Genomic DNA, 14,863 nt, shown 5'->3' with positions numbered 1-14,863 from the left:
ATGTGCAGCGCAGTGGATTCCCACAGTACTTCTGCTGTGCCCACAGCAAAGTATATCGTGGGACGGACGTCTTCCAAGAAGTCTGTGCGTTTTTTTCCACAGAAATTAGAACATGCTGCGATTCTCCCCCTCTCAGCCGATTTCCGCTCGTGGGCGGGGGAAAATCGTTTTACACAGCATGTCTATGGACGGACATTGCTGCGGAAACAATGTCGCCAGAGGAGGATTGGACACATTGAATTTCAATACCCAATTCCTTTGTCTACCCCAGAGGTTCCCAAACTTTTTTGCCCTGTAGACCACTTACTCTATTTTTTCTTTTCCATAGACCCCCTGCCGGCCTAGTATTGAATTTTCCTTAACGTATTTAAGTCATAGGAGTTTTTCACAGCTGACAGCGCTGCTCACTTTGATTTGTAAAAAAAAACAAAAAAACATGTATGCCGTATGAAAACTTGTAAGGACTCGCACATGAACGTGCACACCACAAAGCAGATGGGTATAGTTCGCGCAGAACTTCTTGGGCTCTGGTGGATCATGTGAAAACACTGTAGTAGAAACTTTATAGGTAAATTGGCTACTGCGTGGGTCTGTTTTGTATCTGGCCAGAGCCCAAGAAGTTTTGCACAAACTCTTCATAAACTATTCTGATATTTTTCATGAAATATCAAAAAGGTAAGAAGTTTCTGTCTATGCTAAGTATTATGTACAATCTGTGCAAGGCATATTATGTCATTTACAGAACGCCTAACGCGATCCGCTCACGTGCACCCCTATTTACATCTTGTGCACACCCAAATTTTTCTCATTGACATTCACCCCCAGCACATAAAAAAAAAAAAAAAAAAGACCCCTGGGGACCCATATAGACCACTTTGGGAGCCTCTGGTCTACCCCCAAAGTTAAGCTGTTGCCAAACCTGTCTGGCGGCAGCTTTCTCCACTGTTATGTAAAACAGTTTTACACACATGGGGGAAGTCAGGAGGAACCGCAGTCAGCCCAACAAATGTTCAGATGAACGCTATTGAAGGTATATGGGCAGCTTTAGCTAAACCGCTAACCTCCATGCCACGCTCTTGGTCGCCAGAGTTCTCCACTTTCTGAGATCAACCATGGAATAAGCTGGTAAGATCTCTTAGGTATGGCACCTCCCACATGGGAAAGTCATGCCAATCTGCGGCACAGCGATGTTACACTTAGCAAGGAATGACCAGATCTCCAGACGTTTGAGTGTTCTCACTGAGAAATGACTATTCTCAAGTTACCGGGTAGTCAAACAACTGCAGGCCAAACCCACTAAGTGTTGGCGCACGGCGAGCGGAGGTTCTCCCAGCAATGTGGCTTCTGGCACAAACTAGACAGCTAGCACACAATCTCTCCATGGAGACGTCTCTACACACCGTGGTGTCCGTTACCGCTGCAGACGTGTACTACTGATGTACAATGACCGACCATGCTGCTGACCATGTGCACGTGGGACAGAAGCTCACAAGACCATCAGTCAAATCAATGGAATACCTCAACTCGGGGTATAACAGATCATCTTCCTGATGTGACCCCTCACAACTCTGTTTAATGACACGCAGATACAGAAGTTTGATATCAATGGAAAGGTAAAAAAAAAAAAAATTCACAAACTTTTGCACAAAGTCTTCCACGCGGTCGGCTAAAGGTCCAATTTTCTGCTCACTGGGCCTCATTTGGCAAAACTGTCTACCATGAGATGGTCCTTGTTGCCCATAGCAACCAATCACAGCACAGCGTTTATTTTAACTCTGCAGGTTGAGAAATAAAAGCTGCGCTGTGATTGGTTGTTATGGGCAACAAGGACATCTTATGGAAGACTGTTAGGCTAAATGAGCATTGAGTTTCGGTTTCCATTGTTATCAAATTTCAGTATCTCAGTGTCATTGAAAGTGAGTTCTGGGGGTCTCACATCAGGAAGACCCCGGTATATATGCTATGATTCTGATACAAGCTACACCTCTAATATAAGGCAAGAAAAGTCTCAGCAGTCGGATGGTCAATGTGGAACTACACTGGCTGCTGTCTAAAGCTGACCATACTTCTATTACAACAGCCTGAAACAAACTTCAGGGGAATATTTATAATTAGAGACTTTATCACCATCTTTTTAAACCCTGTCTGAGTGCACCATAAGGTAGTCCCTGTCACACTGATTACAGCGTTCTCTCTGCTGTGTGGATCTGTGCAGTAGTTTTGGAGAAACTTGCATGTTATTAGTAGTAACAAGACAAAGAAGTAGTCCTGCATATTCATGATCTGAAGCTAGCCACACCCACTGATTGGCTGCTCTCTTTATGCACAGTAATATGAAGACAGCTGTCAATCATTGGTTGTAGGGTGAACTTGGCAAGTCTGCAGCTCATAAATATCCAGGACTACTTCCTGTAGTTCTCTATGCATGTGATCCTACTGATAAAAGGCAAGTTTCTCCAAAACTACTGCACAGATCCACACAGCAGATATATCAGTGTGACTGGCATCTTATTGTGCGCTCTGATGGATGCAAAAATATGGTGACAGAGTCTAACACATTTGTCACAGAACAGGGGGTACATTATAGATTAGTGGGGTCCCTGGCACATCCCCAAATAGGATGGAGCAGCAGTTGAGGAGACCCACAGTTTCATGTAACTGACATGATGAGGAACCTCATACTGGTGACCGGTGGTCCCGGCTGTGAACCCCCCAGTGATCTGACACTAAGTGATACACTCCGTCATAGAGGAGAAGCCCCCCAACTTCAGGACCTGCACTGTATGTCCTTGCACAGGAATGTACAACCACTCCCATCCTCTCGGAAGAACCTGTTTATGTTGGCTACGAGCAGCGCGGTGGGACCATCACCAGGTTTCTTACATTTTTTTATGAAGCAATGTAAACCAGATGTTCTTCCTTCGTTATATAACTAATGTAACTAAAACAAAGGCAAACAAAGACGTACCAGCAAATCTATAGTGAAGGGGGAAACCTGCAAGATGACAGACAGATCCCACGTAGCATCCAGTTATAGTCTGCCGTACATCACGCTAATTACATCGAGGTATTGCGGTATATTATAGAGCTCCTGTCTTTCTGCCCTCCACCTAACGCTGCTCTCATTGCCATACTATGTCATATGGGCTTTAAGACGGAGATTTATCAACCAGTTTTTGGTGTAAAAGGATTGCCCAATTTGGCACCTGCTTGCACAAAAATATTGTGGAGCCTTTTGAGCGGTACAACGTTCTGCACCATTTTGGTTCGTCAGGAGGGTATGTGGACACCCCGAACCAACACATTTATGTATCATTTCCACCATAAACTGGCGTAAATTATACCAAAATAACTATTTTCCCTCTAAAGCTGGTGCAAAATCCCATCTAGGCGCACAGAGCAGCCGAGATGCTCCTATTATATGAAGAGGCATGTGCGGATGCAAAAACATATGAAACATTGGTCTTAATAAATCTCCCCCATTATGCCACCTCTTGGTTGGCTCACTTTAGAGATTGTTTTTCCATCAAACTTTGGCGCACCCTGGTGTACGTCCTAGCCCCTTGCTTTAAGCTTCCCATCAAGTTAGGTGGACGAAGTGTCTAAACTACATAAATCTGGCGCTAGGCATGTACAGCAGTTTTTAGGTGCAAATATGCACTATTCTGGCGTCTTCAGCTTAGTAAATCTCCCCGTGTTTCTTGACCTTGTGTTGTATCTAACGCTGCAGCTCCTCACATATCAGGCGCATCATGTACTGGCAGAACATTAAGACCCGTGTAGGAAACGCCAATCTTAGTAAGGCCTCCTGTCCACGGGCGTATTTTCACTGCATTTCACGCGGTGATAATCCGGCCGCGGGTAACACAGTGCACGCTTTCCATCGACTTGCTATGGAAAGCGCTGAACCGCTGTCCACGAGCGGAGAATCACAGCGATTCTCAGCTCACAAGATTTAAATCGCAGCACGCTGCAAATTTCCGCGATTCTCCTTGGTGAGCCTGTCAGATAGGCTAAGTGCGGAGAACTGTCAGCTCTCCCCCGTTCCCCAGCGGCGGATCCCGCAGCGGAGATCTCCCGCGGGACATCGCTACGCCCGTGCACAGGCGTGCGTCTCCACATACGTGCAGAAGACGAACGCTGGATATCAACAAGTTTCGGTGTGTCAGATGTTGCCATGAACTCGAATCGGGACTTGCCCAGAGGAGAGAGTGCCAACTGGAGGGCTATTCTGATGACAAAGCTGTACAACTTCAACCTGGAGAGCATGATGAACAGCTCCCACTGAGCCTCGTTGACCTTGACTACCGTTAAATAGACGTCTCTGAAGGAATTAATTCATGGTCCGTAATACAAAAATGCCAAAAAGGATAAGAGTGTTCTACCATGTCAGATAAGAGGCACAACTAAGTATCCAAGTAGCCAGTTGTTATATATTCACAGCTGCACTGAAGACGACTGCGGCCTTGAAACGTGTTTCTGCTGGTTCTAAGCTTTTATCCAATAAAAGACTATTTATACTTTAATCGCTACTTCTTTTCGAAGAGTTGTGCTTTGTGCCAGGTTTTTAGCCATTTTTCATATGTTGCATGGCCAGTTCATAGGTTTAGGCTGGCGGGCAGCACCTCCGCACACATATGTTCATCACAAATAAATCACGGACATCTTCCCTTAGACGACCAAGAACCACCACCACGGTGTCACTCCATCCTCTCTATGTTCAACATTCACAGGCATTTCCTAAGAGGGTATATGGACAGGGAGGACCAGTCCATAAGGATGTAATTATAATGAACCACAATGCACCTCAAGTAAAGACCAAGGGCTGTGTCCACAAGAGCTCATGAAGCCATCCTCAGAACAGAGCGACGGCACTACTCGGAAGACAATGTGGCGAGGGAGCGGTGAAGACAAGGTTATTACACTACATCAGCAAGCTGCCAACATACATAGTATCTCCTGCCCGGTGGACATGTCCTTTAAACCAAAGCCATCTCCTCAATAATTGGGAGGTACCTCCCTAGTAAGGCCAGCCTCGGCCTAGAGCAAACTTATCCATTGCCACTAATCAGTCTTTTGTGTCCCAAGTTGCCTTACAAAAGTGAGAGTTCCAACCTAAATTGGCTGCACATCATGCCTCATATCCCGCTAATAACCTTACACAGGATGCATATATGTACAGATATACTTTGGCATGTTCTGTTACTTCTAAGCCCATTTGCAGAGTGCACTGTACACAACACATGCTCACTGGGCTACGAGTACCAACCTCACCCCAATGCCACAGCTTGGAAAGAGTATTCCAGAAGTGTAATATGATGAAAACTGATCCTTCAGATCACGTGCGACAACATAACCTTCTGTTCAAAATCAGATCATATTAGCCTGGTCTTCACAATATTAAAGTGTCACATATAATTATATGTAATTTGTCATATCGGGCCCTTCAGTAGGTCACCAAGAAGTCAGATGCCAGCTTGGAACTTTAGAAGCTTAACTGTGCCAAACAAGTTGGAGGGATGAATTAATCATGCAGCAATGAAAGGACAGCAGGGGGAAAGCAAAGTGACACGTTACTTACAGCTAGTCTTCCAATTGAAGGGAGGGTGGAAGGACTCTCTTTTTCCCCGGCAGCATCCTGCGCCGGTACTTGGTCGAGCCTCATGTAGGAATCGTACAATCCATCTCCGTATCTCACTGCGAAGAGTAAACAGAAGTGATGAGAAAAGTCGCTTCATGCAGCGCACAATTTATTGCAGTTTATTATGAAGTTGAAAAGCAAAAAAACTTCTGAATTATCTATGAAAACCGATCCTTCCTACAAAATCACGATTAATCTGAACATGTAAAAGGTCGCCCTCATATTTGCCCCAATATAACTGCACTGGTGCTACGAACGGACGTGTATACGAAGTTCTTCCTAAAGTATAACAGACATAATACTCTACATCTTCTGATCTCATCGGCACCAGAGAGAACGCCCCTGTTCACCCAGATCAGCCTGGATTCATAATCCACCCACATAGAGGAAGAAAAAGAAAAAAATAAATAAGCTACTTCTTCCCCCTTCTCATGTCCCCCATCCCCTCCAAATCCCTTCAGTGCTTTTATAATGCCTAAATCCAACCAGAACTTGATATAGAAACATATTTAAAAAAATTATGTATATGTGTGTATATATATATATATATATATATATATGTAACTGAGCCTTTAAATGGAGTACAATAAGCTATGTACTAAATACAATTGTGATGCAGAAGATTAGCGGACCCCCATAGAGGTACGTTAGCACCAAATGCCCCTCATATCACAAGGAAGCATTCTCCAGCACTTTCTGCAGAATATCGCCATACAGCTAGCCAGCGACAGAGCGCTACAACCTCCAGCCACGGCTCTAGCCCGCCCAATTCCGTGGTCATACCCCACTGGGCTCTTACAACTTACTAACTACTGAAGGTACTCAATGACCACATTGCCCAAATACTTTAAAGTGGGTCTCCACCTTCAGAGAGCTAGATAACCTGCTACACCGTGACCTGGAGCGACCTCCGCCCGCGCACTGATTACAACCGGCACGGATCTCAAGCACACGGCAGGTTATCACACCGATAGTTACACTAATATTTACGGTATGATTGCAGACTTGGAAGCCTCTTTGGGTTTGTTTTTTTCCTCCTTTATTTTCTTCTCCTGACTTAAAAAAAAACAAAACATAACTTTATTGTTCCGTTTCCATGGCTACATGAGGGCTTGTTTTTCGCGGGACTAGTTGTATTTTTCAATAGTACCATTTCACATACCACGTAACTTACTGGAAAACTTTTAAAAATTTCTAAGTGAAGCGCAATGGAGGAAAAAACATGCAATTCCGTCATTTTCTCAGTGGGAGGGGAGGTTTGGTGGTCTTGTTTCTACGGTGCACACACCGCAGCAAGAATGGCACAATAACTTTATTCGGTGGGTTGGTATGATTACCAAGATACTAAATATATGTAGTTTTACTTTTGCTATACTGCTTTTTAAAAAATAAAATATATATCTTTGGGAAAAAACTAAAAATATATGCCAATATACTTGTGCGAGGGCTCCTTTAATTGTGAGATGCCATGTAGTTTCTATTGGCATCACTCTGGAGTTGGTGTGACTTTAGATTGCTTTTTATGCAGTTTTCATGCCAATATGTTATATATGGTATAGATATCAATGTTTTTTTTATTATTAATGTGGGAAAAGGCTGATCCCAGCTGTTGCAGGTAGGTGTCCTCTGTCCTTAGATGTACACCCTGTGGTGTAGGGCTCGTCTCAGAGACAACCCCGCTCAAAATGCAGTCACCTCTTCCAAGAAAACAGCTGATCCTGCAGGGGGCGCTGCACACGGTAGTCATGTAATACAAATGATGGCCTGAGTCTGCCCCCTCTAGGAGGTCTGTATGCCCTTTAAGAAATGCCCAAATACAGCAGGGCTAACACCACCACAAGCCTGATTATAATCCACAGTCATTAATGGTCGCTGTGCAGACAAGTAAACCAGCAGTTCTCTGAAAGGCTCCGCGGGCCCAAAGTTCGGATTCCCAGATGCACAAATATAGTAAAACCCATGAAAAGTGACAAAAACATCCCTGTGTTGCCTGTGCTGAATGTTCCTGCTGGTACGTGGAAGCACAAACTATTTCCACATTCGCCTCGGGTGCCGCTACGTAATGTGATCCTAGAACATGTTTACTTCTCCGAGGAATTGAAGGGTTTTTTTTTTTTTGCATTAAAAGAAATTCCCGTGTTAGACAAAGAATGAAGTCATGAATTCTCCGGCACGATTCATCGACAGCGCTCGCCGACTGTCAAGAAAACCGAAAGGCCGGAGCAGCAAAACGTGATCAGCAGCAACAGCGCCCGTTTACAACTGCGATTCCACAAACAGGAACCTGTTAAACCGGTCTGATATCTCACACCAGTCTTACCCCACCGACTCCACCGCCCAGCTGTTCCTTCCGCTGCTTTAGCCTCCGTGCCTGAAGCCAACCACCGACACGGATGGTCGCCGACACGCGGGTATTTCAATTCACACAGGAAGCATTTTTGAAATCTGTAAGGATCGGCCAATATTTATGTAGTGTCTATGGCCAGTCGAAGGGACATCCCACCAAAAGCACTGATCACCTGTCCGCAGGACACATGATAGCTATTATGACTTGGGGGGGGTCTGAGCGCTGGACCCCAGGGATCACAAGACTAGTGCACTCCCGCCACGCCTAGTGAATGGTGATGCATAGGTGGGACCACCGCTTCATTCACCATCTATGGACATTGCCGAGCGGTGGACTTGGACATCTCCATGAGCAACATAGCAGTGACTACAGTGGTTGTCTTCGAGGGGGCACCGCTTTCACGATCTCAGGGGGTTTCAACAGTCAGACTCCCAGGGATCAAACATTAAGGCCAGCTGCGCACAGGCGAACCAGATTCGGCAGCGAAATCCGGCGTTGACCCCCGCATACCAGCGTTATTTGTAATGCGGATGACAACGGAGGCTCGCAGTCGGTCATGGACAGCTGCGCCTGCTGTCAGTGTACACAGGGGTGGAAGCAGTGGCTTTAAGCTGCACCCGCCGTTACAGGCGAAGCAGCTACCGATCCAATCCTATTGTATCCCGATGCTGCCTGTATTTTATCATCCTTCACCAACAATTATGCTGGGCACTGTGCATTTGGACAGGAAGTGGCATCCTGGCATCCACCAGCCCAAGGTTTGCCTTTCAGATTATGGAATTAGGTTTTAAGTCTGGAGAAAGCTTCCACCAAATTTGGCGGCTTCACCAACCATTCCTTGGCACCACACACGGTGGTCTTAGCCTTGTGGGCGACTGCCTGACCAAGTAAACCTAACCCCCGGTGAGCGGTTTTTGTGCTGACGGAGCACTGGGAAAGAGCAGCGAGCGCTGCGACTAGTAGAAGTAGCGCACTTTCTGTGCAGCTCAGCATCTGGCAGCCACGTTGTTAGTTCTGCGGCGAGCGATTGTTGCTTCTGGATGGTTTCACGTCAGCATGAGAACTTCCAGATGATGGCAGCCGCTCACAGACTCCATGACTTACTAGAGACGAGAAGTGCTAGAAGTCTGAGCGGTGACTAGTTGTGCCTGTACGGTGACCGCACCTTATAGCAATGGACACAGTGAAGGAGGTGAAGCCACCAAGGAGGTGGCCAAGTACCGGCAGTCTCTCTACAAGCGCAGCCCTCACTTGCCCCTGTAATCCGTGTAGCACTGCAGTCATTTTCAGTCCGGTGTTTATCAATAACTCACGTCCTATTTAATGCCACGAGTGTAGTATTAGTCAGGGGGAGCGCCTGCTGTGGGCAGTTCGCGTATTTCATGGCGGCAAGGCCCATTTATCACAACAGTCTAAGGCTTCGTTCACACGGGATGAAAATCCCGTGGAAATCTCGTGGCTTGGCTGCACCAAAAGGCCAGGTCAGCCACACCTTCAAAATCCGTGTCACTTTGCCGCAGGTTTTGGAGCGGTTTAGCTGCCAGCATTCCGTTGCGGCTTTCTCTCCCCATTGAGAGGAGTGAGGCCACAACAGGAAAAAAAAAAAAAAAAGAATTGACATGCCGTGGCTGTCAGTTCTGCGCCGCATCGACAGTTCTGCCCGGCTTTGTTGCAACGGGTTATCCGCCCCGTGTGGACGAGGTTTTTGCAGAATCTCGTCCACATGGCTAGCTAATTCCGTTTTTAGGAGCAGCGGGCGGATTTGCCGCACAGAAATTGCGCACGGAATTTCCACAGCAAATCCGTCCCGTGTAAACCCAGCTTAAGGGTGCGTTCACACGTTGCGGATTTGCTGCAGATTGATGTGCAACAGAATTTATCCCTTCAAAAGGTGATTTTAATTGGAATAGGTGATATCTGTACCAAAATCTACAACCAAATCTGCAGCAAATCAGCGATGCGCCAAGGAAGATTCCTCCATCAATAGCGTTGATTCCAAGAGACTGGTCTCTGACAGCCTAAGGGTTCCCACACACTTGCGATTGCGTTTTTTGTTAACGCGATTGTCAATGGGACTTTCTAATGTTAAAAACGCAGTTGCGTGCGTTGTGTTTTTTTTTTACAATAGAAAGTCCCATTAACAATCGCGTTAACAAAAGACGCAATCGCAAGTGTGTGGGAGCCCTAATAGAGTCTCTTCAACTGTAAGCTTGAGAAAGAGGCACCGGGACATGTGACGTCACACAGGCAGAAGGCCCGGTAACGAACCATAAACCTGTCACGTGGGCTTCTAATTTCTATTGTCTGCGCCAGCCACTTGGGTAAGCAACCCACATCACCGCTGCAGACCAAGTATAAAGACGACCGGAGGTGCCGGAGCGACAGCGGCAAAGCAGCACAGCAAGTGGGGAGGGATTTGCTTTTTCTTGTTATGTAGCCCCCGACCTGCCGGCGGGCCGCCAGCCAAGGGGCCCCGACCCAACAGCTAGCTATCAAGGGAGAACAGCCCAAAGAGCCGACAGCTCAGTAGCCTCCTTGTATAGAGAGGTAGCGTTGCTCCCCCTATATCGCCTCGGGGCGCACAGATCTCCTCTGTGAACATGTGACCAAGGCGACAATAATCCAGGAAATGAATAGGCTTATTGACGACATTCTCCTAGCCAAGACCGACTTGTCAGATGACCTCGCTGAACTCCATGCTGCAGATTGGAAGACCCTCAGAATGCACCGACACACGGACGTCACAGGGGGGTCCTATGGCCAGGATCTGACAGCGGTCACATCAACGGAAACAATCAGCGAGACGGCACCCGGACGCGGTCACCAGGCTCTTCTGGAGGGTCCTGAATGTCAAGTTCCTAGTTATACAGGAGCAGCAGGAGGGGTGTAACTAGACAGGAAGCCCTTCAGGAGTTCGGGAAAGTTACATGACAAACTTTATAGAAACTAATAGCAGCCAAGACCTTATTGACTGTCTCCCTGTACTTGAGGAGGAAATGCTCTCCAAGTATAAGGCGGGGGACACTGGGGGCCGATCTGCTGCGGTGGACATTCTGCAGCAACAAATCCGTCCCATCTCCACGCCCTCGTACGCATCCAGGATAGAACGCGGAAAATTTACAAAAGTGGCGCCCGGAGTTATATATTTGCCCCAGTTTACACTGCAACGAAAATAGCAAAGCTGCGCAATTCTAGACACTAATCTGTTGGAGTTACATCCTATGGCTGCACAGTTGTTCCCTCACGTGCCTACAGGCTGCGCTATAGAGCGGCAGCGTCACCATGGTCAATGAAAGAGAACCACCAGCTGTAGTACTTTGCTGTGCAATATGCGGCTCCACCAGAAGAGGGCGCCTCCGCAAACCTGGCACTCTGCTACTAGGGAGGCAGATTACTACATGTCAGCTGACCGACACTGAGAGCCGCGAGAGGCAACAAGTGCGCAAAACATACTGGAAGTACAAGTCGGGGAACATTTGGATGCCAAGTAGGTTGCAGTGTCAGCAGTTCCACCACCGGCAGGAAGGCTTCCAACTACTCCATGCCGGAACCTGATGAGCGTAGTAGTCCTGGACGCTGCAGAGATGCCGGGGCGCAGAATTTTTCTGACTATAAAAACGCAGCTTTTAGCTAAAATGTGCGCTTGATCGCCCAGAGACAGGGGGGTCTTGTAGATCCAGAGCCCCCTGATCGCTGGGAGAACTCTGCAGCCAGACATACCGCGGCTGCACTGTCCTCCCTCTCCGGCCCAGGCAGTGTGGACAATGCTGGGGATCACATATCCCTCCTGGGGTGCAGGTGCTCCTCTGTACATACAGGGACAGACGGATGTCATAACCAGCTGGAGGGGCGTGTATTACTACACTTGTATAGGGGGATTATAGGGTTAATAGAAGCAGTGTTCAACAATGCAGTTGTAGGTGAGTATGTAGCAAGGTTGTGTGCAGAGTTCCGTGGGCTCTGCGTTTGTACAATGTGCATGTAGCAGAGCTGCGTGTGTATGTAACAGTGATGTAAGTGTTTTGCGCTTGTAAAATGTGTGTATGTAGCAGAGCTGTGTGTTCTGCGCCTGTACAAAGTTCATGCAGCAGAGCTGTGTGTGTTCTGTGACTGCACAATGTGCATGTAGCAGAACTGTATATGTAGCAGAGCTGTGTGTTCTGCACCCGCACAATCTGCATGTAGCAGAGCTGTGTGTGCTGCAGAGCTCCGTACAATTCCCACACCTCTGACAAGTGACTATAGGGCGAGTTCCGCCCCCGAAAGAGCCTCTATGGGGGGAACTCACAGCGTTTTGGGGATTCTTTCCGTTTCTCTTCTCCAAAAGTGGAGTCTAGAGACGGTGAACTGAGGCCAACACGGGTGTGACAGCTGCCCAACCCCGCGCCGGCATTGGTACAAGGGCTGCATGTGATGGCCAAGCACTGAACCTCACGCTGTACGATGGAGCCGTCAGGCCCCGCCCCTCTGTCACCTTCACTGTCTGTAGAGCTGACAGGCTCCGCCCCTCTGTCACCTTCGCTGTCCGGTTTCTATATACTGCAGCTGTAATCCCGTTATCAGCAATATCAGGTTATTACGGATGAGATGGCACTCGTCGCGTCACGTATAACACCATTATCCTAATCCGCCATGTAACAGAGGATTACTGCCCCGCCACCAGCGGGAGGAGCCACGTGCTGTGAGCAGCTGATAACAGCGAGAGGGCAACGGCCGCAGGAAGCACCGGAGGACGCACACTGAACACCACGCCGTTAACCATTTATTGTCCTCTAACGCGATTGTAGAAATATCGCTCAGCGTATCTCCGGCACCGGAAGGGACCAAGAATTCCCAGAACCATCCGAACTGCGGATGTATTCAGGGCGCACTCACAAACTCCGTGCGCGCAAAACCTTTGCACACACGCGCGTTCGTGTATATTTCCTACGTACGTTACATCCGGCAAAGCATAAATTGGCGCATAACGTGCAGTAAAATAAGTCGCGACGATATGGTAGAGCCACACATGACACGGAGAAACGTGTCTGAGTAATATGTTGCGCAAAGAGCCGTTATTTCCACCGCGCCGCTCACAGTAGCGCTTTTCTTTTTTTACATATTTTAAAAAATTAAAAAATAAAAAACTCGCAAAACGTCCGATTTTAGTGCGTAATATGTGGCACCCGGGTCGGCGGATGGAACGTAGGCAGCACACGTATCAGCTGCGGACTGCTATTTTTATGTGCACGAGAAATATGCGCGGAATACGCAGGACGTGAGCGCCCTACGGGGTCATTCACAAGCGCTCCGGGTCTGTAGATACACTGCGGAGTCACAGGGCTACATCATTATTTCCGCCCGCAGACCCCGCCGCTGCAGGGGTGGTTGTGCACGTGAAGCAGCACACTGAAGCGTCTGTAAACGCGCTGCACGCTGGTTTCCTGCGTATCCGCGCCGCTCACTCTAATAACCTCCTGCGCTGCCAAATTCCTACCAAAAATCGGACAAGTTGCAATTTTTTTTCATGCAACCGAACATCACGTGAACAGTCGCCTCCGATGAGCGCCGCCGCCAGCACTCGTTCACACCGGCGCGTTTGCTGCACGTTTCATCTGTGCGCCACATAACATGGGCAAAAACTGCGCAGATGAAACGTGCAGCAAACGCGCCGGTGTGAACAGCTGCTGGCGGATCCTACTGGGCAGATCCACGGGATCAGCACTGATCTGGCTGCTGACAGCCGCTGCCCACACAATAGCTGCACATCGCCCCCCGGATGCCTCCCCCTACCTGCAGTGATGGGGCCCTCGGGCTTCCTCGTAAGGATCATCATGGCTGCCGGCTGGAGGAGAGAGCTGACGGCTCGGTGCAGTCCATCCCGGGCGGCTCCCGCACAGCCGGCGGTCAGCTCACCGCACAGCACACTAACCAGCGGACCGCAGCGCAGACTGAGGCCGTGCGGGGCGGGGCTAGCGGGGAGGGCGTGGCCACAGCGAGGGGCGGCTCACGGCACAGCACACTAACCAGCGGCCCGCAGCGCAGACTGAGGCCGTGCGGGGTGGAGCCAACAGGGAGGGCGGGGCCACTGCGAGGGGCGGCCCACCGCACAGCACATTTAACCAGCGGCTCTCAACTGTAAACTTGCTATGAGAAGAGTTTTCTATTGGTCCCCGGTGTAAGGGGCGGGGTGATCAGCGGCGGCGGAAGAGACTTGCAGGAAGGTGTGACGTCGGCGGAGGATGTGGGGGCTCCGTGCTGTTGCTGTAAAATATAATCGTGTAGGCGGCTGAAAACCCCTTCGTGGAAGTGCGAGATAAAGTGGGCGGAACAGTCACGTGATTAGCCCCGCCCACTAGCCGTACTGGGCTGTGCGGCTTTAGTTGCTAGGCAGAGTGACGCGTGAGGATGGAGCGCTGAGGACCACAAGGGAGCGGGGCGGCTGCGGGGTCCGTGTGTCAGGCGGCCGAAGATCAGGGACGGATCTGTCCGCAGGAAACTGCGCTGATAATGGCCTCCTGCCCACGGGCGGATCCGCAGCAAATAGCGCCCATAGCGTGCTGTGGGAAATCACTTCCTCCTGCACTGGTGGCAACCAATTGCGGCATGCTGTATTTTAGGCCGAATGCCTAGGCTTCTGTTTCACCTTGATATGTCACTCCGTGTAAACAGCAGTCACATGTCTATGAACGACCCCCGATTACTGTGAGTGGCGGCGGGCGGGGGAGATCTCTGGCGCACACCATTGCTGGCAGTCGTCCCGTGTGAAGGGATCTTTAGTAAATCCTCCCCTGTTGGTGCTCGGAGGATCCATCACACATCCGGCACAAAGTACCACAAGAAGTAGTCCTGCAAGCAGCTCTGTTTCCTCCAGTAAAATGCAGAGCAGCTGAAAG

The 14,863-nt window shown here is 48.9% G+C and overlaps 1 protein-coding gene across 1 annotated transcript in view; it reads right to left on the bottom strand.

The window, feature by feature from the left end:
* Positions 1-13,921, bottom strand: part of DYRK3 (dual specificity tyrosine phosphorylation regulated kinase 3) — a 35,866-nt gene extending 21,945 nt beyond the window's left edge. The window contains exons 1-2 of the mRNA XM_066600201.1: positions 13,761-13,921; positions 5,582-5,697 (exon numbers count right to left, since the gene is read on the bottom strand). Coding sequence (XP_066456298.1) covers positions 5,582-5,697; positions 13,761-13,803 — 159 coding nt within the window. The 5' untranslated portion in view covers positions 13,804-13,921. The remainder of the gene's footprint in view (positions 1-5,581; positions 5,698-13,760) is intronic.
* Positions 13,922-14,863: the final 942 nt, after the last annotated feature.

Source organism: Eleutherodactylus coqui, chromosome 4, assembly GCF_035609145.1.
Source record: "Eleutherodactylus coqui strain aEleCoq1 chromosome 4, aEleCoq1.hap1, whole genome shotgun sequence".
Taxonomy (NCBI): Eukaryota; Metazoa; Chordata; class Amphibia; order Anura; family Eleutherodactylidae; genus Eleutherodactylus; species Eleutherodactylus coqui.
This window is presented reverse-complemented; position numbering and strand designations above follow the sequence as displayed.